Here is a 26,337-nt window from a genome sequence, read left to right as displayed (position 1 = left end):
CCTGCAATGTTTTGCCTCTCTTAAAATAGTCTCTTAAAACCTTCTGCTGAATGTTGTGGCACTTTTTCATAAATAATACAAAGTCTAAATGTTATCTTGAATAATTTATTTTGCAGCAGTCATGCATAACAGCTGTCTTTGTGCCAGAAGCAGTGCTCTTTGTCTTATCATAACTTTGAAAAAACAACATCATGGTGGAATGAACTTTTAGAAAACGACAGATATCGTAGCTGATTATTGTGTAACTTCATGTCGTGTCAGGTGTTTGCTCAGCTGGAGGTAAAACGGAATCAGACTCTCTTAACCGAAGATATGAACTCTCACCATCCATACAGAGGCAGAAAGTCTCTCTAGAGGAGGGGCTGTCACATTGATGTCTCTGGTCTACTCACTGTCTACTCACAGGCTGCAGGGAGGCCTATTTATAGATATGTCTCTTTTCTCTGCTTCTACATTGGTCCTCTCTTTCTCTTCCATCTCTGTTTTCTCCCCGCCACCCCTAATGGGCTGATATTTCTGGAGCTGCACAGCTATTATCTTTTTTTGCATCTTTGAGGTGCAGATCACATTGAGTCAGATCATAAACTTTTTAAATTCCGACGTGTCTTTCTCTTTTATTAGTATCTGTGTGGCTGTGCTGCTCAGAAATATATAATCCTTGTGTTTGAATTGAATTGAATTGTTAATCCAAGGATTTGTTTCTAACATCTGATTGGTCACAAGCTGCCAGGTTTCACCTCCAGGCGCAAAACTCACAAATCCATCAATCTCGATCCATACTGTTTTGAAATGAAAGAAAATATTCTCAAGTTGTAATCACTTCTGAGTCAACTTCAGGCTGCTGTGTGTTGTGTGTGTGTCCAGGCCACAGAGCTGCCACTTTTGCCCTAGAGCCCCAAAACCATCCATGACAGCCATGTGGTTTGGTTGATGATTAATGGCTCAACAACGGCTGTGAGAAGCCAGAGCCACAGGAGGTTAAACGCCTTTCAGTGCAGGAATTTGTAGACAGCAAGAAATGCTGCATTCAGTGTGGAGTTGGCAAAAGAAACCAATAGACTGCAACAAAGCTCAGACCGTGCAATGACCTTTTGACAAAAATCACTGACCTCATGTCTTCTGAATAAAAACAGCAAACTTGACTTGATAAAACTGGTAATCTGATGTTGAAAAGTCTAAAATGAACAAAAAAAAGGTTTGTTACGACTGAACCAAGAGTCTACAGCCATGCTAGCAGCTCTTTGAGTTACATGCTAACACGCTAACAATGACAAAACTGACATACAATGTTTAGCATGTATAATGTATAATGTTGATCATCTTAGCAGGCTTAGCACTAAACACATTGCATCCTGAATTGCCGACGTATGTCACTCCAAACCAAAAATGTCTACCAGCTGATGGCACTAGAGGTAAAATCAGGTGATTATCAGTGTCAGTATGGTTTCACCCCTTGGGACCACAAATGTCCGTAGAAAATTTCATGGCAATCCATCTCATTTTTGTCAAAATATTTCAGTTTAGACCAAAGTGGTGGACCAACTGACATTGCCATCCCTTGTGCAACATCTTTAGCATGGCTAAAACATGTGATGTTGCTGTTAAAGAAAAAGTCAAAAATAACCAAAAAACCCAAAAGGCTGTTTCGGACTGAGCTGAGACAAACTTGAAAGTCGGAAAATGGAGTATCTGCACACTGGATTTAAGCTAAAAAGGTTTTGATTCCTCATCAAGTGAATAATTGCCTTATTTGTGGAGCATGAATAAATAGTTTTACATTTTGTAAAATCCTATTATTTTCTTTCTTGCTGAGAGTTAGGTGAGAAGATTAATATCAATAATGTATGTGAGAGTTGTATTGATCTTCTCAGCAAGAAAGGAAATAAATGTGTTTCCTAAAAAATTTAGAACTATTTCTTTAAATCCATACTCTCCATTTTCCCTTCATTTATTTAATCTATCATCCTGCACTTGACCCAAAAAGAATAGAAGAGGAGGGGATGTGTACATAACTACCTTTCTACAAACTTGAAAGAGATTGTGAATTTCAGAGAGGGCAAAAATATGCTGCCTTTTTCATCTTCAAGATACACCTGGCTTCCTCAGTTTATTTTGAATCATCAAAGCTATAGATGCTTTCATATCATTAGGACCATTTCAATGAGACGCTGCTGAAAGTGGCATCATAGCGGCCGTCCACTGACGCTAACGAGGAATTTGATGCAGTGATTTAGAAGGCATTTGCCTTGGTGTGACATAAATATGACCCAATGATCTCTTGTGCGTTGTCATCCCAGCCTCTCCTCAGGGAAATAACGCTTCATGTGATTAAAGTGATCAGACAGAGCAGTTCTTGTATAAGTGGATGTGAAGCACGCCTGAACAATTTTCTGTTTTGTATGCATCTTAAAGATGTGACCTTTGAAGCACAATCTTCTCCAGAGATGTAATTACATCAATTAAATAAACAGAATAATGTTTAATGTAAACAACATGAATTACACATTATTGTATGAGGGGCATGTATTTAGTTTTACTTTAATTTGACAGAATTTGTCATTAAAGGTCCCATGGCATGAAAATTTCACTTTATTATGTTTTTTTTAACATTAATATAAGTTCCCCCAACCTGCCTATGGTCCCCCAGTGGCTAGAAATGATGATGGGTGTAAACCGAGCCCTGGGTATCCTGCTATGCCTTTGAGAAAATGAAAGCTCAGATGGGCCGATCTGGAATCTGCTCCTTATGAGGTCATAAGGAGGAAGGTTACCTCCCCTTTCTCTGCTTTGGCTGCCCAGAGAATTTGGCCAACCCATGAGAGAGAGACATCATGGCTTTCAAACGAGCAAAGTGGCAGCTGGTCAAGGCCACACCCCCACCCTCCACCTTGCCCCCCCCCCCTCCTCCACCAAGGCTGAATTTCGGGAAAGAGACTTCAGATCCAGTATTAGGGGACCACTAAGGTCTATATAAAAGAGACTTCAGATACAGTATTAGGGGACCACTAAGGTCTATATAAAAGAGACTTCAGATACAGTATTAGGGGACCACTAAGGTCTATATAAAAGAGACTTCAGATACAGTATTAGGGGACCACTAAGGTCTATATAAAAGAGACTTCAGATACAGTATTAGGGGACCACTAAGGTCTATATAAAAGCATCCAAAGAGCACCATGTCATAGGACCTTTAAACATGCTAAATTAAATCTGTAGCTGTTAGAGATTTAATTACATATCCATCAGTAGGCCTCTGTGTGTTTTACGATGTGACCAACATTTACCAATAATGATGACACCAATGTCCCTGAAAGTGTGGCAGTGCATCAAAACACAGACTGGAAGATAGGTTGGTGCTGAATCCTAATGCCTGCTGTGTGTTTGGAGCTTTTTTCTTTTTTCTTCTTTTTTTTTACGGGATGCAATAGGTGTCTGAGCAGTGCAGCAAGGAGCCGGGCTAATAGTGGGATACTTATTATAGCCCTAGCAACAGGATGAGGATTGGTGGCTGCTGAGAGTGAGCCTGTCAGTGATTGGCTGGTGAGGAGAACCTTTCACAGAACAGAATTTCATCTCATGAAAGGTTCAGTGCAGCAAGCTGCAGCAAGAGGCTGCAGTCTGAGGGCGGGCCATCCAGCAGCTTGCCACTTCAGCTTATCAATTAGTGTGACTCCCACATTGAAACACACAGATATGTATAATTACTCAGATAAACTTGACGTTTAGTTGTAAAACAAGAAAAGAAAAAGAAAACACGACTTGAATGCAAATCTAAACGCCTAAGAGAAGCAGATTTTCCTTCCATTGTCCATCATGAGATGCAGGAATTTATTTTAATTACAGCGCACTGCTCCTCTGCTGCGATCATAAAACCTGCTGTCTTATGAAGCAATATTCTTTGATCTATGCCCTAATTTAGTTAATGATTAGCAAGAGGACCTTAAAAAGAGCCTCATTTAAGACATACTGTAGTTGTTGTGTGAGCTGCGGTGCCTCTGCACTGCAGCTAATACAGACTCCGTCTCATATGTTTACCCACAGACACTCAACACATGCAATGGTGCAGGCATATACAGTACACAAACACAAACACACACACACACACACACACCAGCTGGGTGACCCACAAGGGGTTATACGAGGTCATATTAACCTCCTGTATCAATGTTTAGGCTGTAAAAACTCATGTTGAAAATCTGAAGTTACAGAATGAAAAGAAAATGAGCTGTGGTGTTTGTGACTGTAAATGGCTATATTACAGAGAGAAATGAAAATAAAGAATAATACCGATAAACAAATAACTTTTAATGGGCAACAGATGGAAACCAAAACTTCCTCAGAGCATACGGTGTGCATCCCTACCGCCCCCCTTTTGCCAATTTCCAGCAGGTCAGCTCTTCTTTAATCTAATTGAATTCATCCCCCATCACAGCAGAAACAAGGATCAACATCCAAAATAATAAAAACTTAAAAAGAAAAACCACAGAAAAGAAAATACAAATTAATGAAAAAGGAACAAAATTCAGGTATTCTTGGCAATGGGTGAAAGTCTCCTGATGTGGTTTAAAAAAAATATTCAAACAAAAAAGTGAGGGAAAGTTTCAGTTTCCACTTTTTTTTAACACACAAAACTTTCAACTCCATTCTAATACTCATAAGCTGTGTGAGCAGTGTTGCAGATTGGCATCAGGATGTCATGCTATTTGCCTGGTGAGCCTTCAAGACCATCAACTTTATACTACATTAAAAATAAATCAAAGCAGCTGTGACATACTGTGTGAGCTCATGAAGGCTAACTCATGATAATGACATAATTGGCATACATGATAAACGAGGTTGTGTGACTGACCTTAAGGCTTTTGGTTTCTTACTGTAAGCCATCACATCTGAGATAAAAAATAAAACTGCCATCTATTAGGAAAAATAAAGTCCCAACAAAGTGCCATCTGTATGAATATATAGTAATGTAATAATCTAGAAGTAGCAGCATTATGAAGATAAATCCGTTCAGCAGCTTTCTGTGCTCTTAAGCAGCTTCTTAGTGTCTAATTATCATATTTGCTAATAAATACCAATTCTATTGAATTGCCTTTATGCTTTCCCTGTGACTCTACTCTATTTATATATATATATATATATATATATATATATATATATATATATGTGCTGTACAGAGAGCAGTACCGTCTGACACATATTGTGAGGAAAATATTCAACTTGCACACATGCTTGCAGGAACTTAAAATACTGGCAGATAAATACTTTTTTCCTGTAAAGGTTAACTTGCACATGAGGCATATTAAATAATGATACAGGCAAAAAGGAAGCACATACTGTAGTTGAGTACAACACAAAGTGTTAAAACATTTCTTTCCCCCATTAAATGTTTTTTCCTTAAAAACACAATTGTCTTATGAGTGATGATACAACAATACACTAGACCACCATGGAAATGGTGCATGTATAATTTAGTCATATTCTTTTTTATTATCATAGCTATTATTTCGGTTCTTGTGCAACTGCTACATAATGACTCACATTCAAGATATTTTGTCACTCAGGAACAGCTAAAAGGTATAAAAACATACAAACAAAAAAGGTATACTGTCAGAAATAAAATATGGTCCGTGTTTGTGAATTCATAACAGAAACATTGAGCCTGAAAACTTCACCATTATTATTTAAACTGGATAGCATGACAAATGAAAAAAGTACTTCAATACTGTTCAAAGAACAAAATATATCATAATTCAATGTGACAAACACCAGTTAGTAAGATTAAGTGATCACTGGTGATTTTTTATCTTCCTTTTTTACTTTCAGTAACAAACTAAATACACATATTGCATGTCACTATAGCAACGCCCATTACAGATCAATTTTTACGATCACCATTTTGGTATAGCAAATCAAAAAAACATAACAAAACGAAATAAATTAGAAATTAGAAATCAACATCAGACGAAGCCTGTTTTTCTCAATCATATGAATACTTAACACCCACAGTATAAGTTAATAAAGTCAAGCTACTGTATATAAATACATCACCAGCATGCACAATATTGAATAATCGATATTATTGTCGTCATCATCTTACACTGAAGAAACAGTATAGTAGGCAAGTGCATTTAATAAAACAAACACAGAAGTAAACCACAAACTCTGAAGCTGCTTTTATTTCTTTTTTTTGTGTAATTTTTTTGTTTGTTTTATATTGTTAAGTCTCTGCCTTTAATAATCTTCACCTCCAAAAGAATCGATGGTTCCAGTGCAGTGACATAACAGACTAATCTGCACTTAAAGTAGGGGAATACATTACTTAACATCAAGTCCTCATTTTTCGCTCCCATCTAATTTATCCTTTCAAATTTGGGGGGGGGAATTAATCGGTTTAAAACTCATTCTCGTTGTTTGTGTGAGTTTAACATTAATAGCTTTCAGGGCCCTTTCTCATATACAGACTCACTACTGGAACCAATGCAAACTAGTTTTGTGAGGCATTCCCATACAACAATTTTCTCTCTTAAGTGACTCAAATGCATCTCTATCACGCAAAAACCTAACTAAGCAGATTATCTTGATAGAACAAGATCAGTTCCTATGCCAGTGTGAGGCTGCCATTTCAATCCAACAACAACCACTTCAGGCTGATTGACTGACATATCAGTGGTTTTTGGCAAATGTCAAAGAGAAAACCAAGAAGACGGAGGCCCCTTTCAACTGTATATATATTTCTATATATATTTAAACTAAGATTTAACCTCCACTCTCACCTCTCTTTTGATTCTTTTCTTTTAAGACATGGAAAAATAAAGAACTGCTGCTGCGGTAGTATCATCGGCAAAAGCGGCTGCCAAAGTCCACCGGCCCTTCATATATTTTTTTTTCAAAGTGGGGTTACTCTTTAATTGTTGCCCTCCCCTCCCTCGTCATCCTGCTGGTCACTTGTCCACAGTGTCAAGTTGTCTCGGAGCAGCTGCATGATGAGAGTGGAGTCTTTGTAGGAGTCCTCGTTGAGGGTGTCCAGCTCGGCGATGGCGTCGTCGAAGGCGGTCTTGGCCAGATGGCAGGCCTGCTCCGGGGCGTTCTGGATCTCGTAGTAAAACACAGAGTAGTTGAGAGCTAAGCCCAGGCGGATGGGGTGGGTGGGCTGCATATGCTCCTTGCTGATCTCATGGGCCTCGTTGTAGGCCTTCTCCGACGACTCCACCACGGTGGCCCTCTTCTCCCCCGTGGCCACCTCGGCCAGGTAGCGGTAGTAGTCGCCCTTCATCTTCAGGTAGAACACCTTGCTCTCGTGCTGTGTCTCGCTGCAGTTCTTGATCAGGAAGTTGTCCAGAAGGTTGAGCACATCCTGGCACACTGCCTCCAGCTCCTTCTCAATCTTCTCCCTGTAGGCCCGCACCATCTCGATCTTCTTCTCATTGCCGTCGGCCGAGGTCTTCTGCTCAATGCTGGAGATCACCCTCCAGGAGGAGCGGCGGGCCCCGACCACGTTCTTGTAGGCCACGGACAGGAGGTTCCTCTCCTCGTTGGACAGGGCCTCGTTCAGCTCTGTTACCTGGAAGAAGGAGACAATGGACCATTTCATCACCAGCTTCAGAGCAGAAGTCTGGATTAACAGCACCAGATTGCATAAGCATTATACAAAAAGGAATATTGAGAACATATAATCCAAGAAAATCTAGCAGTATTGCTAGAATTAGCAACTGTTTTGTTTGTTTTTTAGCAAAATGCCAATCATGTTATGGTTCCAGCTCCTTAAAATTGAGGATTTTATTTTTATTTTTTTATATATCATTGTAAATTGAATATTTTTTAGTTTCGGTTTGTTGGTCAGAAAAAAACCCATGTTGGGGTGCGCCCCTGTGGTTTGAGGATTAATGCGCCAACCATGGACTGCCACGTCCCCTGATTGAGCCTGGCTGGGACCTTTGTTGTATCTCTCTTTTCCTCATTTTCTCTCATCTCTCTACTACTGTCTGTAATAATGGCATAAAAATCCCAAGAAAACATACTTTTAATATAAAAAAACTAAGGAAGTTACCTTTTTCTTAACTTTTTCTTAAGTTTTACAAAGCAAACAATAAATCAAGTCATCAAGAAACCGACCACAGGCCTAATTATTAAAAAACACTCTTTTTACATAAAAAAAAAAAAGACGCTGGACTAACAGTACAGCTCACAGCACAGAAGTTGAACAATATTTCACTTGACATGTGCAGTTTCCAGCTGCCACGTGGACTGGTTAATGAGAAACAATTTTCAAGATAGTCGCCGGCAGTGCGGTTTTGGGGGAGGGGGTGGGGGGGGGGCTGATAGATGGCTAAAATGTTCCCACGAGCCCTCCGGGGCAGCTGCACTGTAAGTGAAAACCATCACTGCACAGGCGGTTCACGTGTCCCACTGACCTTCTCTCTGGCTCAAACTGACCTTTTACCTGTCTCTAACACCACGTCGGACTACTCACTCTGAGTTCCACTGTCAAATTTAGACTCGGACGAATCAGTTTGATAGTTGGGTGGTTGGCAAAAGAGACTATGTTGCTATAAAAAGGCAACATTAGGCAGGGTTATTTGATTAGAAAGGCAACCTTGTATTGGGTTGGCTTTTGTCAGATCAATAACTGCACAGGGACTGATATATATATATATATATATATATATATATATATATATATATATATATATATATATATACATACATAAATACATATGTAGCATTGGTTTCACAAAACCTTATACACTGCTTTTTTATCTGAAAAGCTCTTCTTGAGATCCTAACATTTCACATTTTCTGCCGAGACAGAGGAGCACAAAGATGGCGCACGATTGCTGACGTCACACTGAGTGGATGGAGAGCACGGCTCAAGCTATAAAGATGGAGGGGCCAACTGTAGACGTACTGTATGCATGCAAACGACAAACATGAAATTTACTGTCAAATGATTTCTATTAATCAAATGACTCAAATGAAACAAATAGGTCATCACTATAAATATAAAGTGCTGATGTTCAGAAGGCTAACTGCTGTGTCAATTGGATTACAGTTGTACTGATATTGTAGCTGACAATGCATCCGACTGACACAGAGATGTAATTTCAAGGGTTTCACTGATATTAAGCATAATACCAAGATCCTAAATTAAAGCTACTGTATAGAGCCCAACATGTATTTCTAGGGCTGAAACAATTAGTCGAAGGAAAAAAAATTTTTATCAGCAACAATTTTTTGCAAATTGTTTAGGCAAAGATTTACTAATTTAAGCTTAACAAATGTGAATATTTTCTGATAGTAAACTAAATATCTTTGGGTTTTGGACTGTTGGTGATGGGCATTTTCCTGACATTCTGAAGACCAAACCATTAATTGATTGAACGAGAAAATAATCGTTAGTTGCAGCCCTAACATGTCAATAGAAATTCAGTCTGGAAAGCAGCATTAAAGGCTATTAAACCATATGTATTTTCCATGGTTTTGTCATTTATGATGGAAATGGCAAGGGATTCCCTTTTGATTAAACAATGTGAGAACACACCCCTGCAAAACGTCCTAGTTTGGACCGCACTGACATGGCAGATTGTTTAAAGGGAAAGGAATCCCTCCCTGCACACACACACACACACACACACACACACACACACACACACACACACACACACACACACACACACACACACACACACACACCCCACCTCCTTCAACCAGAAACCCCCGATGACAAACAATCCACAGGGGCTCACTCCATCTCTACTGAGGAACATCAGACACAATATTCTTCCTTTAAAGCACATATGATAATTTGAATCTGTATGTGAGCTCATGCAGGCTCCTGGCTAAGACTCCCAGGATGCTAATGGTTCCAGTATGAGCTGGTGTGACACAGCATTTTTTATTTATTTTTTTTAAATACATTTTTTTTTTTAAGTGAATTCAGTTCCTAAAATGTATTTATTTTATTTTTATTTATTTGGAGGGAAAAAAAAGGAAAAGCAGACAAAAGGCTCTGTTCTCAACACCGGCCAATAGGAGCTGAAAAAAGATCCTGTGAGGCAGCCCATCCTCTTCTTCATTATCAAAAAATGACACTTCATCAGGGTCATTAACCCAAAATGACTTCAAATTGCTGCTCAGGAGGAATGCAAACAGCACATGCAAATGTACTTTATAAGGAATAAAACAACAGAGTAAAATAAACAAAGCCCACGATCAAATCTGATCATATTGACTCACTGCAATATGACAAAGAATATTCTAGAGCGTTGCTGCTGCCTCCTACGTTTGTTGAGAGGAAAGAGCAGTTCAAGGGGTCTTTTTTGGAACATTTTTATAATGCAATCATGCTATAAAAAAGCGACTAAGCCTTGGATACAAGTATAAAAAAATGGCAGATTTTGCTAATGCATATTATTTTAATTAACGTGACAAAGAGAGGAGGAAGATGAGGAAGATGAGGAGGAGGAGAAGGAGGAGGAGGAGGCGGAGGAGGAGGAGAGGAGGGAGCAGCAGTTGATAGGCTTTTTCCGAACAACCTCACATGGCTCCCAGCAGCAGAATCTTTTATAAATTAGCTATAATGGAGGGAAGGGGAGTTGGGGTGGTAAAAAAGTGTCGGGGGGCAGCCAATGCAATAGAGCAGAGCCATTATATGATACCAGCCATAAGCCGAGAGATCAAACTCAGGCCTGGGTGCATTTCATTGTAATATCGCTTCATTGAACGGCACAGTCGATAGAAAGGCACCGCCCAAGGAGCAGACGATTTGGGCTGGACTCAGAAATCCCAGTCAGCTGTCGATGAGTTGACGACAAGACAATGAAGATATTAAATCTTTTTTTCGTTGTAACGGGGTAATACCAAGGCAACAGTGCAACCTCCACATTCACAGCCAACACAGTCGAGATTGTGGGACGCGCCTTTACGCACAGAGAGCAAAACATTATTCATACAAGTCATAGTTATTATCTTTTCTTTTTTTGAGTGGACTTACCGATTTCATAGCAGCTGCCATATCATCATATCTCTCAGCCTGTTCAGCCAGCCTGGCTTTCTGCACCAGCTGCTCGCGATCAACCATTTTTAAATGATATGTGGTTGCTAAGTCGAGCTGCTCTACTTGAGTTTTTGGGGATGAAATTATAGATATTTTAAATCGCAATGCAGTGAAATCCTACGCGAACCTAATGCTGCAGCTGTTCCCTGCTGTCTGTCTGTGCTCCGTGCAGACGGGACACCCTTTTCCTCTCTCCCTCCCTCCCTCACCCCTCCTCACACGCTCTCCCACGGCTGCGTCATCACTCAGAAAGGTGGGTGTCTGTGCCAATGATGTAACACTCCATGCATGGGAACAAGAGGCGTATAGGAATGGATGGATAGGAGCAGCTGGGCTAAAGGCCTTTTGGGAAATGGAGTCCTCTGTGACTGCATGCTGGATCCAGAGGCCTGTACAAACGGGTTGATTATGGGGGGTCTGGGTGTGACACAGCATCTCTCTGTGGGGGCTGCTGGCGGGAGAGGAGGTCCCCTTTTAATCCCAACCTGCATGTGGCTAATTAGGCTTCAGGGCAGGTTCTGACAACACTTTTGTTAGTTGCTGGGCCCATTTCAAGGCGATAAGGGAGTTATATACAGTGTTGGCACAAAGTCATTGTTTTACAAGCCTAAATACCCATTAGGTGGACTCTAATCTGGACTAATCATCATTCATCATATCATATTAAGCTATACCAGCAAAATAATTGTAAAATAAAGTGACACATGACTGAGCACAGTGAAATCTGAATTTGAAAGGTCCCATATCATGCTCATTTTCAGGTCCATATGTATATTTGGGTTCCTACTAGAACCTGTTTACATGCTTTAATGTTCCAAAAACACATTCTTTTCCTCATACCGTTAGTCTGAATATACCTGTGTTCACCCTGTGTCTGAAACACTCTGTCTCTTTAAGACAAAAATGGCCAGTCTGCTCTGATTGGTCAGCATTTCCGGGTCTTCTTCATCTGCACTCTCAGAGTCTCTGCAGCCGGGGAATGACTATAATGGCACTGTAGCGTTTTATTCTACGAATATATAGTATAGTTGTGACATCACAACTGTACAGAAGTCCTGACTGCTCGTTTAAAGGCACTGTTTCTGAATACAGGCTGTGTGTTCTCTGTGGATTGAGCGTTTTGATAATTTTACAGTATTTATATGCACCTTAACCTGCTTTATAATAAAAAAAGACATGTGGATCTCACTTTTTACAACATGGGACCTTTAAACTATTGTTACAATAAAAAGAAAAAAAAACTCAATAATGCACATGGCCGTCACACCTCTTGTGCCCGTGTTTAAGGACTTGGTTACACAACGAAGGTGTCACTTCTCCCATTTAAAACAGAAATGTGTTTGGTGTACATTGTACAATAAGTTACATATCACTTCCTTAATCAGACTCTCTGGAACCATGACATGGATGTTTTGCAAAGTGGACCTCTAAGACTGTCTAGGAAGTCCAAAAAAGTCTAAAACTTTCCGTTTTAAGTCCTAAATGAGTCATTATGTTCACTTTAACACATTTCTCTTGTCAGGACTGTGGCAGCTGGACAATAAGAGGACAATGTTCAAAGATATTTAAGTATAAAAGGTCTACCTGAAACAATAAAAGTCATGTCCCCATTGGAAATTACACCCACAGGGAGTTACCGAGTAAGTTTTAACCTTATGTGCTTGTAACAAGATCGCAGGCCCTAACAGGCCATCACAGGCCATCACACACTTAATTATGACATCATTTTGTTTGCAGTATGGCTCACAGGGCGTCCCTGAACGGTAATCTGAGATCACAGCACTTCCTTTCCTCAAGGCCAACCAGTGAGCGATGCAAAGGGCCAACTCTGCTGGTGAGGTTGGATTTGTGCAGCTGTTTTTTACTGAGAGCAGATTTATGCTTATCAGAGGCAGCAGTTTTATATCAAAATCTAATTTCAGTCGCTTTAATGCGTTACAGTACGTATAAATCATTTCACCCTGGTTTATGTATGGAGTCTTCACCATACTAGCAATATGAGCTACTTAAAGCAGATGGAGAAACAGCTGTTCACAGCTCCCTCTTCTGGCCAAACATGGAGATGAAGATATCTGAGGGTGAGACATGTTCTGCAGTGAGGCGTTTGAAAGTAAAATATTTTGCTGTGAAAAAGCTTCTAAGACCACAGGACTGTCTTCTAAAACCTGCAAGAATAAAACTGTTCTCAGGTCAGCCCTTTCTAAAGACACACTGACCCAGTACAACCAGTCGCGCCAGCGGACAAGACAATACAAATTTATGTAAGGACAATTGTATGCAGCAGTTCGTCACCCACGTCATATCAGATAGCTGAAAAAACGAATAAAAACTAAAAACAATCAATGCAGGTACTAAATACATTAATAAATGAATATATAAATATAAATATATAGAAAAAATATATAATTAAAAAGAATGTGACTGTCTAATGAAAATTGACATACAAAAAAAACTAATTAACAACTAAACTAAACTAAACACATGCAAGTAAGAGCAAATGTTCATCCCACATTTTATAAAATGTCCATGCTGGCAAATGTATTTTTTAAAACATGAGCCTGTATGTGGAGATTAGATAAGTGCCCTGTTAAGAGCTTTTCTACAAATGTAAAACATGTAGCTAAAAAAACAAATTCAATAAAAATGTGAAGGCTGAGGGATAGGTGTGATTCGGTTAAAATACGAATGAATGAATGAAACCACAACCTGGATTTCTTTTAGGTATCTAAACCAAAAACATGGTCACAAAAAACCCCAGCATGCACTGCTGTCAGCCGTGTCCACCCCCTGAATCTTATTTTTCTCTGCAGGAAGAGATTATCACCTGCTGACCTGCAGGTCAAGAGAGGTCCTGCTGACTTTCAGTGACGTGTAAAGTGGGTCAAGTAGGAGGAGGAGGAGGATAACACTGCCTCTTTACACTTAACCATGGTTTGATGTTTCAAATAATATGAATATGGTAATGATATGGCTTCAACTATAGAAGGATTATTTATTGTGTCTTGTATCGTGTGGTTTCACATCACAGTCAAAATGAGTTTGTTGACCACTGTGAAGATGTCAGGCCGATAACACCAGAGTCAATGCAAAAAAGTCTAATTTTAATGTATCCTCACAGTTATGCTTTGACCTAATTCTTTTCTAAGATGATCAATTTATTTACAGCCATTTTTGAGAAAATAAGGGCTTGTAACTTTTTTCTCTGCATTTATATTGCAATTCTGGGAAAAAAACACAGCTCCATAACAGCTTTTTTTTTCAGAAATGTATTATTATATACCCTTCAGTAATATTTAACAGACATGACGAGACCTCTCAGTTGCCAAAACCTAAAAGAACTTCATGGTATTATCTGATTTCCTTTCCAAACTATTACCCCCATTACGTTGCAACAGGCAGTGCTGAACTAATGAATCACTCCACTTGCTCCAAAGAGGATTACTGTTCTTTCTGCTTAGCTTAGTTACCTCAAATCAGGATAAGGGTAAGGAGAGGACTGTTGTCTACAGCAGAAATCTGTCCAGTAAACAGTTGAGCGCTCACACAGCTGTAAATGGAGACAGTTCGACTGGAGTTGGATGTTTTGATATTCCCAGATGGAGTGAGGATTGCTACTGCAGAAGAAATCGCAGAATGGGAGCTTCAGGCTGCGAGCCAGGTGTCCATACCGACCATCCGACTCTTTGTGGCACTTTACCCATACAACCCTGCTGCAATGTCCCCCAACTATGAGATGGCTGCAGAGGAGCTGCCTTTTGTGCCAGGCCAGATAATCAAGGTAAACATTTTTTTTTTACTTTTTGCAATTTACAGTGGCTATATGTAACTCTCAGTTTGTGTTGATGCCAGTGGCCCCTTTGGACTAAAGTGCTAGTGTTTTTACTACAATCTGCTGTCATAAAGATCATTTCTTTACCGTGCTGTATTACCCACTTTATATTACCGAGTTAGCCTTACGGGGAGGTCATACAGTTGCGATGAATGTTTTGCTCAGACAGAAAATAATTCATTTACAATAAGAGAATAACTTACAGATGTTGCATTTCATTGTTTCATTTCAAGTGTTGCAAACTTAGCCTGGATGTCTGGTGAGCTAAACCAGGTATCATTGTCACTTTGTCACAAGCCAAAGCATTAAAAGATTGTTGTAGCAACTAACATAATAAGAACTTAGATTAATATAACGCATTTCATGAAACCCACGGACGCTTTACACAAGTAACGTTACAGTTATGAATGAAATAGACATATTATATATCTGAGGGCCAATTCGGGGTGGGTTTTGAATTATTTACAATCCCGTAATTGTCTCCATCTGTTATTGCCCGTTGTCTTTCACGTTCCCTTTTAGCTTTCAGTTGTTCTTCGTTTAATTTCCTTCTTTCCTGTGATGGTCCTGCCCCAGTATCAGCCATAACTACAGCAGATAACTTCTAACATAACATTACAATACAGTTAGGCTAATATAAAGAAATCTCTTGCTACCTTTTACCTGGCTGGATACACTAACACAGGCTTTTCTGGTGTAACAAAGAAATCTGTGACCCTTCAGAATGTGTTACTGTAGCTCTGTCTACCTGCGACTGTGACTTTGTGGGAAAAATCAAACCTGGGCAGATGCCTTACTAAAAACTATATAAGAATGACGTTCTTTTCACTGTTAGTCTCGTTTGCTGTTACAGGTCATTTAAGACAATTGTATGAAAAATGACAGAGTTTCAGAAACATTAAAACGTTACATATAGTCACTTTAATATACAAAGTAAAGCAGGTAAAATGGTGTATACTTCTTTCATGGTGCTCTTTAAGTGTGCTGGCATGTGTATCTCATATATTAGAGTTGTATTTCCTCACTTCATCAGTTGAAAAGCTTCTTTGAAATGATGGTTGAAACATGATGGTGTTTCCTGTTTGTGCTACATTCAAGCCAGCTGATTGTGTACAAAGATATCAGCTTTTTTCTTTATTTCCTGTCACCGTTTCCAACCGATTGATGTCATTTTTACTGAATTCACTGCTGCACCATGCAAATATACATTTATTTATTCTCAACCTCCCATAATAAAGAGATAAACCTCTGCATTTATTAGGTGTTTGGAGACAAAGACTATGATGGCTTCTATTATGGTGAGTCCGGTGGTCTCTCTGGTTATGTGCCAAGTAACATGGTGGCTGAAGTCCCAGTGGAGGATGAGTACCTGAAGCATCGCCTCATGCAGCAGGGATTCCTCCCTGTGGACCACACAGGTATCAACCCTCTGTTTCTGCAGGACACTGTGCTATAACAGAACACCAATGCAGGGGCAATATAACATAAAATAGGGTCTGTTTGCACTGAGCTGTGAATGTCTGTAACTGTAGAAAGCTACTAACGTTAAACAGCATGCTACAATAAATAAGAATAAGTTAAAGTAATACAGAAATCTTGAGTTTATATCACAAAAATGTGAGTGAATGTGAGTGTGTCTCATTGACACATGCAATTTCATTCGTTGAAGTTGTGTGATTTCAAAGGAGTGTTTGTGTGTTTGGGCCCACAGGCATGTCTTCAACGCCAGATCTGAGCGACGTAGCCAGTATCCCTGATGATTTGGTCGTTCGACGAATGGTGGCCATATTTGACTACGATCCGTGGGAAAGTTCACCCAACATGGACAGTGAGGTAAGCATGAACCACATTGTGTTTCTAACCACTTTATACGGATTTTGTCTAATCTGTTGTTTTAAATACAACAAAGTGGTTTGTAATGTTTCCAAACTCTTTTTGTCTCTCAAAGATTGAACTTGGCTTTCGTTCAGGAGACATCATTTATGTCCTAGGTGACATGGATCGAGATGGATTTTACTACGTGAGTGTCACCTCTACGATTACAATACAATGATTAGAATGAATAGTTCTTGCACTGACTATTGCACACAAGTTTAACTTTCACCTCTATTTTAGGGGGATCTGCACGGACGACGAGGTTTGGTTCCATCTAATTACCTGCAGCCACTACCCTGGAATTAGAAGAAAAGACCACGCTATAAGATGTTTGCTACCAATGCCAAGTCTCAGAGACAGTAAGAAATCTGCAGTTTTTGGGACAGTTTATGTGTCCAAAAATGTTTGTTTTTATTTTTCACATTATATTATTGCACTGCACCTACTTTAGATAGCAACTCAGTAAGGTGTCAATTCAAAGAAGCAACTAATTAACATTCTATAAGTACTCAGTCAGTATTGATCAGAATGCAACAAAGTGAAACAAGTTCTTGTCTTACAATTTTCAGGTATTTTATTTATTAAAAGGCAAAAAAATACAAATCATTTGGTGAAAAAAGTACAGAAAATACAAATCATAGCCTATGTATTTTAAAAATCCAAAAGTATCTTTATTCACTTTATATTTTCCCGCCTACTTTCCTTTTGCTTCTACTCTATGCACTTTCAAAGCCCAATATGAGCGAATGAATTAAAAAATTAAAGCTTAGATATACCATATATCTAGAAATGTAAACTGAATTACTTCAATCATACCATGACAATGGAGAGACTATTTTAGCCTTAATAATACACCTTTATTCTCCGTTGTTTTGCAGACCAGTGTGTATTAAAATAGTATATCCATATTTGCCTTATGTAGCAATTTTTATGTAAAATGCATTCACAACAGTAACTTTGTATCGGGGAAATTATTCATCATGTTATAAATGCAACAAGTGTATAAAGCAGAAACTGAAAATAAAGTCTCTTGAATTTGTACAATGCTCACCTGCTCTTTGGTAACCGTAGATCTCAGTTATAGCCTACCTGTTTGTACTGATTTTACTAAGTTAATTGAAATAATTTTCTATTCCGGCAGGTTATCACATTCACCTCTCAATTTCTAACAAATTAACATAATGTAAAATTAAATGACAAAATCAACAGAGAAATTCAGCAAATGTTCATGATGGGGCCTACATGTTTTAAAATCTTTCACACAGAGTCTGTTGGTTTCTTCTTGTACATTTCTCTGCAGCCAACAGTATACTCATCCATAAAGTAGGAAACACTACACTGTGTAGTAGAGTTTAGTAGTGCTTTCTACTTTATGGGTGACAACACTGTACATCAGTAGCTTCTGGTCGTTCCACCGCAAACAATGAAGACATGACGGGTCGGGTAAAGGCAAGTTTCCACACATTAAATAAACACAAGCACATTCTCTAACATCATTTTATAACTGAGAAACATGAAAATATTATGCACACACAGCATTTGGTAGAAATGTGCTCAAAGGTCTGCTGATATAGGACAATAATGAGACATAATGTAGTAACTCGTGTATATTTCAGTGCATTTTAATTGGAAAGATACAACAAATAAAAGCAAATGCAGTCAAAGAATGGTCAAAATTAAACAATTAAAGTCACTTGCTGTCAGGGCCTTACCATTGTTTGGACTCCCCAGAAGAAAGAAAACCCAGAAGTGAACGTGATCTTTTTATTAACCCTGTCTGAGCCACGTGGTTAACACAGGAAAAGCTCTAACAGTCACACACACACACGCATGCACGCACGCACGCACGCACACACACACACACACACACACTCTGGTGGGAATAGTATTTGAAACATGTACTCAGGTTTGTGACCATGTCCCTTTTACAGTTTTTTTTCGATTGCTAAACAGTCGGGCACAACTGAAGCCCCATGTGCAAAACACAACTCTTCACACACGTCTCAAAACAGGCTCAGTGCAGCCAAACACTATGCACAGTCCTCATCTAGGTAACACACGCTGTCACTCAGAACACACTGAGACACACACACTGTCACTCAGAACACACAGAGAGTAAAAACACTAGCATCAAACACCAAGACAGAACATACTAACTTCTCATCTTTACAGTTTGTATAATTTAAGTGACTTCATTACTTGCGCAGTTTTACTATAGTAAAGGTAAAGTGCTGTACATCCACAGTGTTGTGCACGTTGTGGTTAAAGTCATGGGGTAAGTGTGTAGAGTTTTGAAAACTGTATTTAAGCAATGCAAAACAAACTAGAGTTTGAACTGCTGCTGTGCAGACTGTAGTTAGAGTTTTACACATGTGGCTCCAGTTGTGCCCACTGTCGTTTAGCAGTCGAAAAATACTGTAGTAAGTAAATGATTATTTGTATAGGTTTCTGAGAAATGATTATTTTTGGAGATTTTTTAATTTATTTTATGTATGAACCTGTAACTGGTAGTTGTAGGTCCATATACTACTTTTTTGTAGTGATTCTAACAATACAGCATTTCAGAGTAGCCTATTATATATTTTTTATTTACAATTTTCCTCAGTAAAGTAACTGTAGCCATCAGATAAATGTTAAATGAAAGTTTCACGATCAAAAAATATTCAAAGTAACAGTACCTCAGAATTTGACTTAAATTTTGGGAAGTGTACTTAGTTACTTTCCACATCTGCACCCAAACACACACAGAGACACACGCACTCGCGCGCACACACACACACACACACACACACACACACACACACACACACACGCAAACACACACACAAATTACAAACCTACGCCCATGAGGCCTTAGCAGACTGCACCACTGCTGCTAAACGTTAGCTCATCCCTTTTAAGGACATGCAGTTATGAGAAGACACCTGCTTTAAAAAAAGGAAGTCAGACACTAAAGCAGATATATATTGATCCCAGTAATAATGTATGTGGTTGTGTAATGCTCTAAGGACAAAATACCCTTTACTGATGCAGCATTGAGGGATGTACTTTGACCGAAATAGCAACATATATGAAAGATAAAAAATTATTAGCAGACTTATTGATTGGGTATGCTTATTTTAGAGATGTTAAATGATTATGTTTGCAAAGGGAGCATGGTGCTCCTCAGCACTGTCCTGAAATATCTTTTACAGCCGTGCAAGTCCAAAATCTTCTGTATAGATCACAGGAAGAGATTTATATCTCATTTATATTTCTGAGAACTCATTCACGCCTGCATGTTTCTGACAAGGTGTGGGTGGGGGATGGTGGTGCAAGGCCCTTCCCTATCTCAGCAGCAAATGTGCAATATGCTTGCAACAACAGAAACTTCGCAAATAGAATATAGACGGGCCTGTGTCTTCCGTTGTCACGACAACCCAAACCTCAGAGTCACACCAAGTGAAATAAGAGGAAGTGGGGGAGGGGTGACACGCACAAACCGAGAGATGTCCTTGTGAGAAAAGAGAAAGAAGACAAGCAGACAGTAATAAGTAATGTAGCAGGTGAAAGGTTGTAAATGGAGGAATTGACAAAACGGCTGCAAGGAATCAGACACTAAAAGCACATGTCCTGTCATACAACACACATATAAAGGTTGTATTACTTTGCGATAAAGTGTCCATATGTGTGTTGTCCAACAAAACAAGGACTGAGCCTCTGCAGCAGGCGAGCATGACTGTGCATCCTGCTGATTATCTCAGCACTGTTGCACCAGTGGCTGTCCTTGCATCAGACATCTATTCCTGTGCAACACGGGATTACATCCAAAGTGATCTCCTCGAGTACTTAGGGTGGTGTAGATAGTCAGGGTGCCAACAACAAGCGCATCATCGAATGACACCAATAGGTACAGTATTAGGACACTGCTTAGGACTGATTGAATTATGTTTTACCTTTGCTAATTGATCTCAAGGAGTCAGTCCTCTTCTGCTGTGTAATGGTGCAAAGGTAGCTGTGAAAGTACTTTCCTTTGAAATGGTTGCTGCAGTTAAAGTTGTTTAGTATTGCAATAAAATATTAAAGAGTCTTAAAATCAGTTATGATGAATCTATCAAACATATGTGCTCACACACACACACACACACACACACACACACACACACACTACAAAAAGCCACCATTCCTGTCCTGTTTCTGTCCAGTCAAATGTCGTAACTTTCTAATTACTTCATGGCTGTGGGTTCGTTAGTAAGTCACGAAATGAGAGATGAAACTTCCCCAGGACTCCTAAACATTGAAATAAAATTCATGCCCTTTTTTAATTCGGTGTACAAGATGCAACTGCTACCTAAAATGAAATGCAAGCATAGTCCAAACTGCTTATCAGACTTGTTTGGTGCTGCCACACAGTGGATGTTAGAGGAGGTGACGCTCTGACTGTAACTAGTGTAAAGTGCATTACAGTAACCTAGATGGGAAGAAAACACAGCATGTACAACTTTAATTACAACATTGTGTTCTAATTTGTGTAAATGTAGACAGCAAAAATCCTAAAAATGCCAAATTTATTTTTTCCACAGCAGCAATCAAAGTTATTACATTAGGTTTTAAAAACAGCCGAGATAAAACATTGTGGACCAAAGTCTGAACCTTTTAAACACGCAACATGATTTAGATGATTCACCGGTAAGACGCTGCACTGTGAGAAAAGAACGTTCAGAGTTCAAATGTCTGCAGACGGGAAGGAAACACTTCAGTATCACAAGCGAATGTATTGTGATAACTATCACAACAGGCAGCAGTAACATCATGTACGATTAGTCATTAAAACTTTCTGTAACTGTGCAAACAAAAGTGAAAATGATTGACTATCAGTATTTTCAACTTCAGTGCAGTTTGTTGCAGAAATAAAATAGACAAAGTATGAGGTGTCAAGCTGCTAAATGTACAACAACTCACATTTGATACACAAAACAAAGAGAAATTACTTATGACACAGAGCATACAGTAGATTCACACACTTTAAAATATACATTACATTTCATATTTGTCATCATCAGTGGACATATAGACAGCAGTATGTATTTATAAATGTTGGAATTAAACGGAGGGAGACAGAGACAGGGCACTGGATACCAGCACTGACATGATGAGTAACACGGTGCTAACCAGAGCAACATGGCCTCCGGAGTAATACACCTGCCGTGTATTCAAGGGCTGCACTGGTCTGTAGGTTTCCACCATCTGCTTTCCATTGGAAAACTGAAGCTGGGAGAACGCAGCGAGCTGTGACAAAAATCACAACAGACAGGTTAAAAAGTAAAATGGTAAATTCTGTAAACACACAGGGTGGGCAAAGTGGTAAAAGAGGTATAGCCTACTCAAATGATTTACTTAAAGCTTTTCTAATGAATTTTAACTATGGAACAAACGACTATAACATGAATAGTGATACACCCATAGAGCATTATTAACCGATTCCTTCTCCTTAGCTCTAAGGCGTTTTTTTTTTTTTCTTTCTTTTTTTTTTTTTAATCATTTTCAGCTTAATGTTTTGGTTTTTCCAGGAAGCAACTGGTTTGATTTACTTTCACAGCTCTCATCAGTGTCCTCTTTAGCAAAAAAAAGAAAAAAGAAACAAAAAACACTACTTGCCCCCCATAATGTGTTCCTTTTTTGTAGCTGGGATTATGATAAAAAACATGTAGAAATGCAGAAAATGGTATTCAAATCTTATTTTTTTTTTTTTTTACAATTTTGTGAAAATAATAATACCTGGTTTCTGCTCAGAGGAACGGTGTTTTCAAACAGGCTCCAGACGGTAGCTTCATCACAGTCAGGTGTAGTGAGGGAGCCTTCATAACGGAAGTACTTGGTCATATTTTTTGGAGGAGGTATTAACATTTCCAGGGACACACCCATCAGTGTCGTGCTGTTGGCTTGTTTTATAAAATAACAAGAAAATGAAGTTAACATGAAATATGTTATAAGACAACAAATATGTTCAAGGTGACAGCCTTGTTTTAATTAATGTATGATTGAGGTGTTACAAAAGATGTTTATGACATTGTGTTATCTCATAACAATTGCACTTTAGCCTAATGCTACAATCAGCATGTAATGAGGCGCAATTATCTTATTTTTCCATGTAAGCAGATATGACTTACTGGGTTGTGTGATGTTTTTCAGAGCATTAATAAGGGGATCAAATTTCTTATTTGCAGACTTGGACTCCTGGAAGAATTAAATGTTGAAGTTACAAAAGTCACATTTTTGTAAAAGTTGAGACAACTTGCTCTAGATGATTGATGCTGAAGCTTTGTTAAAGGTTGATTGTTTTCTGTTGCTTTTGATCTACTAATTGTTTCATTCTTTTCCAAAAGAATAATTCAGGTTCTTTTTGTTTGTTTTTTATTATTACAGCATTAAAACTGCCCTTTGTAAAGTTACTTATTAACGGATGATGGCAAATTCCAGTGAATGCTGTTTTACAATGTGTTCAACCATTTCTTTGACATACCTTAGGGTGCAATTCTTGGGCCATTTATGTGTCTCTTTTTTAATTGAAGGTCATTGTTAATGGCATGTCTAGACAAATTTAATTGTAAGTCTATTACCTTCATTCATCAAAGCTGCATCTAAGATTTCAGAAGCTCTTTTTAAATTTAATTTACCACCAAGTCAACAATTATTGATTGATGAGATATAATCCTGTTATAAGTGTTGAGTCCTGTTCCTCTGTCCCAGTTATAACAGCTTTAAAATGTGTCAAAGTGTCTGATACCAGATGATCAATTATAATTGAAAAATTATGATTTTGTATGAACTTTGGGATCAAACCATATATCTTTGCAATTACTGAACCTATGGCCCACTTTCACTATATTTTCATAAGAAGGACTCTATTGCAGAACAACAAATATTGCACCTATTTCCATCTAACTTTTCTACCCGCTCTTTTTTTTTTTTTAAATTGCACAATAATCAAATAAAATCACCTCAAATAAAAATCCAAGAACCGCCACGCCTGTGTGGTCTTTTGCAGCCTGGGATAAATTGTTGTGTTCTTCTTTTATGTGGACAATATGCATCTGTAGATGGCATACAATATAAAATAAATATTAAATATTTCAGTTAATTGAAGACAGTACACAAGATGGCTTCATCACATAGTTGCAGTATAAGACACATAAATCCCCACATTTCTTACCTCCATTGGAAATTGTTCTCCATCAATGGTGTGTTCGGATCCTGGCCCTCCATCTTTTCCCCAATGCAGGTGAAGTTGAACTGCCTTGTAAGGTGTAACCAGATTTCCTCCTTCGATCCGTATACTAGAAGGTAAATCCAGTTGAACTAGAAAAAAATATTCAAGACATCATTTCAAAATTCAGGCAAAATAACACCCCTCAGTGATGATTACATTGGGACTTTTTTGGATTTGGCTACAGTGCAAAATTTGAAGTGCTCATTTTCAGGTTCATAATTGTATTAAGAGGTTTTACCAGAATAGGTTTACGTGGTTTAATTTTCAAAAAACACCATATTTTTGTTGTACTGCACATTGCTGCAGCTCCTCTTTTCACCCTGTGTGTTGAGCTCTCTGTTTTAGCTACAGAGTGAGATATCTCACTTCTGTTCCATCTTTGTTGGGAGTCGCACATGTGCAGTAGCTAGGTAAGGACTACTAGCCAGTCAGAAGCAGAGTATGAGGGCGTGCCACGCTAGCAGCTAGGCGAGCATTATAAGGTGTGTTACAAAGTGACCCACGTTTGTCTCTGAAGTAAAGGCTGCACTGCAATAGAGCTGTTTGGAGCAGTTTGTGAACAGTGTTTTCTGTTGGAGATGGTAAGTCCCTTTGGGGTGGACTTTGGGCTTTTTCACTTTGTAAACCTATAACATGCACAAAAAGATATATAACACAATAAAAGAAAGGGAAAAAAGGCCATAAAGCATAATATGAGCACTTTAAAAGATTATCAATGTTTTGCAGCTTCTTTGGGCTTCTGGTCTTTTGCAAATTTTTTATTGTTCCAGAGGAAGTGTGTCTGTAGAACCTTTTTTACATTCACTGTTATCCATTTTACTACATCTTATACCATATAAGATAATTATCTCAATGCTTTACAACTTAGGTAATTGCCTTATGACTATTTTACAGCCAGTTGTCTTTAGTCGAGTTGATTTAATATCACTCATTGACTTATTCTCTTTTTACCAAATCTTCTTTTTCATATTAAACTGCAATTATCAAAAAGACATACCAGTGTGACCGTTGTTTATGAGGCGACCGTGAAAAGCCTCTTGATATCCAGTGAAGTGAAAAGGAGTGAGCCGTTCATCTGGTAGTACTCTCCTTGTGACAATGTTCACTGGAGACTGAGATCTGCCAATGCAGTTCTGTGAAACCACTCCCCATTCTTCTGGACCTGTGAAGGCAGGAGGGTGAAAAAAGGTAACTCCACAACTACATATTTCCTTATTTTATTTAAACTGTTAATGGCTTGCCTTGAAGTTTACCTGTGCATGTGTGATTGCATGTAACTTGGGACTGGTAGCACCAATCTGCCAAAACATGTTTGAGTCATTTAATAGAAGAAAAAAAAACACAAGAAAAAAATACAAGCTTCCAGCTGAGGAATATTTATGAGAAACAAATCTTTGAAAGTTCTTTGTAATGAATAAGACCAAAACACTCTAAGTTGAATATCATGCAACGTATTCAAAAACAAAAAATCCTGTCTACACTGACTACATTTTTCAAAGTCAAATAAGTGAATTAGTTTTTATCCTTAGTGAACGTACCTGCCCCTGAGACAACCTTTGTGAGAGATGCAAACCAAAATAAAACAGGTACAAGCAGCATTGTGAATGTACCGTATCCTTCTGAGTCTGCCTGCTTTGACTTGAACATTTTGGAAGATGATGGCAGAAACAGAGTTCAACCAGTTTGTTATAAGACTGGTAGACGCACCTATTAATCCCACCCACACCTAATGCCTACGTTTTATGACTCCTGATTCTCATCAGTTTATGATGCAGTTTATGATGCAGTTTAGATTTGTTGACAGAAAAAATCTCCACATCAGAGAAATCATTAAGGTGCAACAAGGATTTTTTTTTTCTTGATTACTTCTGGGAGGCAGAGTTATCAGTAAAGTATCGGTAATTCACGGTTATTAGTCGCAGTGCTACCGTCAGCTGGTTTGAGTCGAGCTTAGACGGCCCAGTTCACATCACTGCATCTTTTCTCTGCGATGTTCTAAAACAGTTTAATCTCTTTGTGAATCTTTGGTCTGAACTGGGCTTACGATTCACGCAGAGGCAAGAGTTATAGTACGTTCCATTTACCTCGGAACTCGTTAGGCGTAGCTGGGAATGACGCCACACGCGAGTTGAGCGTTCCATTTAAAATCAGTCAGATTTGTCATTGTGGGTTCTAGTCAGGTTAGCCATTGTTAGCAATAACAGCATAACGCTGTTTCCTGTCCATACAATCAGCGTGACAACATGTACACAGAAATTGGATAGCAATGTACGACTGATTTAGTGAGACAGTAATAACACAGAATAGCTAATAACTCTATGTAGCTTTCAG

General features: G+C 38.7%; 3 protein-coding genes across 4 annotated transcripts; 1 reads left to right on the top strand and 2 right to left on the bottom strand.

The window, feature by feature from the left end:
• Window positions 1-4,284: 4,284 nt before the first annotated feature.
• On the bottom strand, window positions 4,285-11,241 carry ywhag2 (3-monooxygenase/tryptophan 5-monooxygenase activation protein, gamma polypeptide 2). The gene is made up of 2 exons (XM_039776707.1): window positions 10,991-11,241; window positions 4,285-7,561 (listed from the first exon to the last, which is right to left on the bottom strand). The coding sequence occupies exons 1-2, from the start codon at window positions 11,075-11,077 to the stop codon at window positions 6,905-6,907; spliced, it is 744 nt and encodes a 247-aa protein (XP_039632641.1). The 5' UTR covers window positions 11,078-11,241; the 3' UTR covers window positions 4,285-6,904.
• A 3,270-nt stretch (window positions 11,242-14,511) lies between these two features.
• si:ch211-105f12.2 (RIMS-binding protein 2-like) lies at window positions 14,512-18,848 on the top strand. 2 transcript variants are annotated; one of them, XR_005636371.1, is made up of 6 exons: window positions 14,512-14,831; window positions 16,144-16,300; window positions 16,594-16,715; window positions 16,831-16,902; window positions 16,998-17,116; window positions 18,058-18,848. XR_005636371.1 is itself a non-coding variant. In XM_039776721.1 (5 exons), the coding sequence occupies exons 1-5, from the start codon at window positions 14,607-14,609 to the stop codon at window positions 17,061-17,063; spliced, it is 642 nt and encodes a 213-aa protein (XP_039632655.1). In that variant the 5' UTR covers window positions 14,512-14,606; the 3' UTR covers window positions 17,064-17,798. The 2 variants fall into 2 exon arrangements, 1 of the variants encoding a protein (XP_039632655.1); XM_039776721.1 differs by lacking the exon at window positions 18,058-18,848 and having other exon boundaries at window positions 16,998-17,798.
• Window positions 18,849-21,839: 2,991 nt separating this feature from the next.
• Window positions 21,840-25,657, bottom strand: ca4b (carbonic anhydrase IV b). Its single transcript, XM_039776699.1, has 8 exons — window positions 25,545-25,657; window positions 25,260-25,304; window positions 25,004-25,168; window positions 23,950-24,095; window positions 23,738-23,830; window positions 22,907-22,973; window positions 22,515-22,678; window positions 21,840-22,025 (listed from the first exon to the last, which is right to left on the bottom strand). The coding sequence occupies exons 1-8, from the start codon at window positions 25,651-25,653 to the stop codon at window positions 21,840-21,842; spliced, it is 975 nt and encodes a 324-aa protein (XP_039632633.1). The 5' UTR covers window positions 25,654-25,657.
• Between the last annotated feature and the right edge of the window lie 680 nt (window positions 25,658-26,337).

This window comes from Perca fluviatilis, chromosome 2 (assembly GCF_010015445.1).
Source record: "Perca fluviatilis chromosome 2, GENO_Pfluv_1.0, whole genome shotgun sequence".
NCBI lineage: Eukaryota > Metazoa > Chordata > Actinopteri > Perciformes > Percidae > Perca > Perca fluviatilis.
This window is presented reverse-complemented; position numbering and strand designations above follow the sequence as displayed.

Excerpts from the sequence above, each read along its gene's own strand:
- ywhag2 (XM_039776707.1), bottom strand. The coding sequence starts at position 11,077 with ATGGTTGATCGCGAGCAGCTGGTGCAGAAAGCCAGGCTGGCTGAACAG. Across the intron at positions 7,562-10,990 it reads TGGCAGCTGCTATGAAATCG|GTAACAGAGCTGAACGAGGC; the intron begins GTAAGTCCACTC and ends TCCTTCTTCCAG.
- si:ch211-105f12.2 (XM_039776721.1), top strand. The coding sequence starts at position 14,607 with ATGGAGACAGTTCGACTGGAGTTGGATGTTTTGATATTCCCAGATGGA. Across the intron at positions 14,832-16,143 it reads TGCCAGGCCAGATAATCAAG|GTGTTTGGAGACAAAGACTA; the intron begins GTAAACATTTTT and ends TGCATTTATTAG. Across the intron at positions 16,301-16,593 it reads CCTCCCTGTGGACCACACAG|GCATGTCTTCAACGCCAGAT; the intron begins GTATCAACCCTC and ends TTGGGCCCACAG.
- ca4b (XM_039776699.1), bottom strand. The coding sequence starts at position 25,653 with ATGTTCAAGTCAAAGCAGGCAGACTCAGAAGGATACGGTACATTCACA. Across the intron at positions 25,305-25,544 it reads AAAGGTTGTCTCAGGGGCAG|ATTGGTGCTACCAGTCCCAA; the intron begins GTACGTTCACTA and ends ATGTTTTGGCAG. Across the intron at positions 22,974-23,737 it reads TTCTTGGATTTTTATTTGAG|GAGTCCAAGTCTGCAAATAA; the intron begins GTGATTTTATTT and ends TAATTCTTCCAG.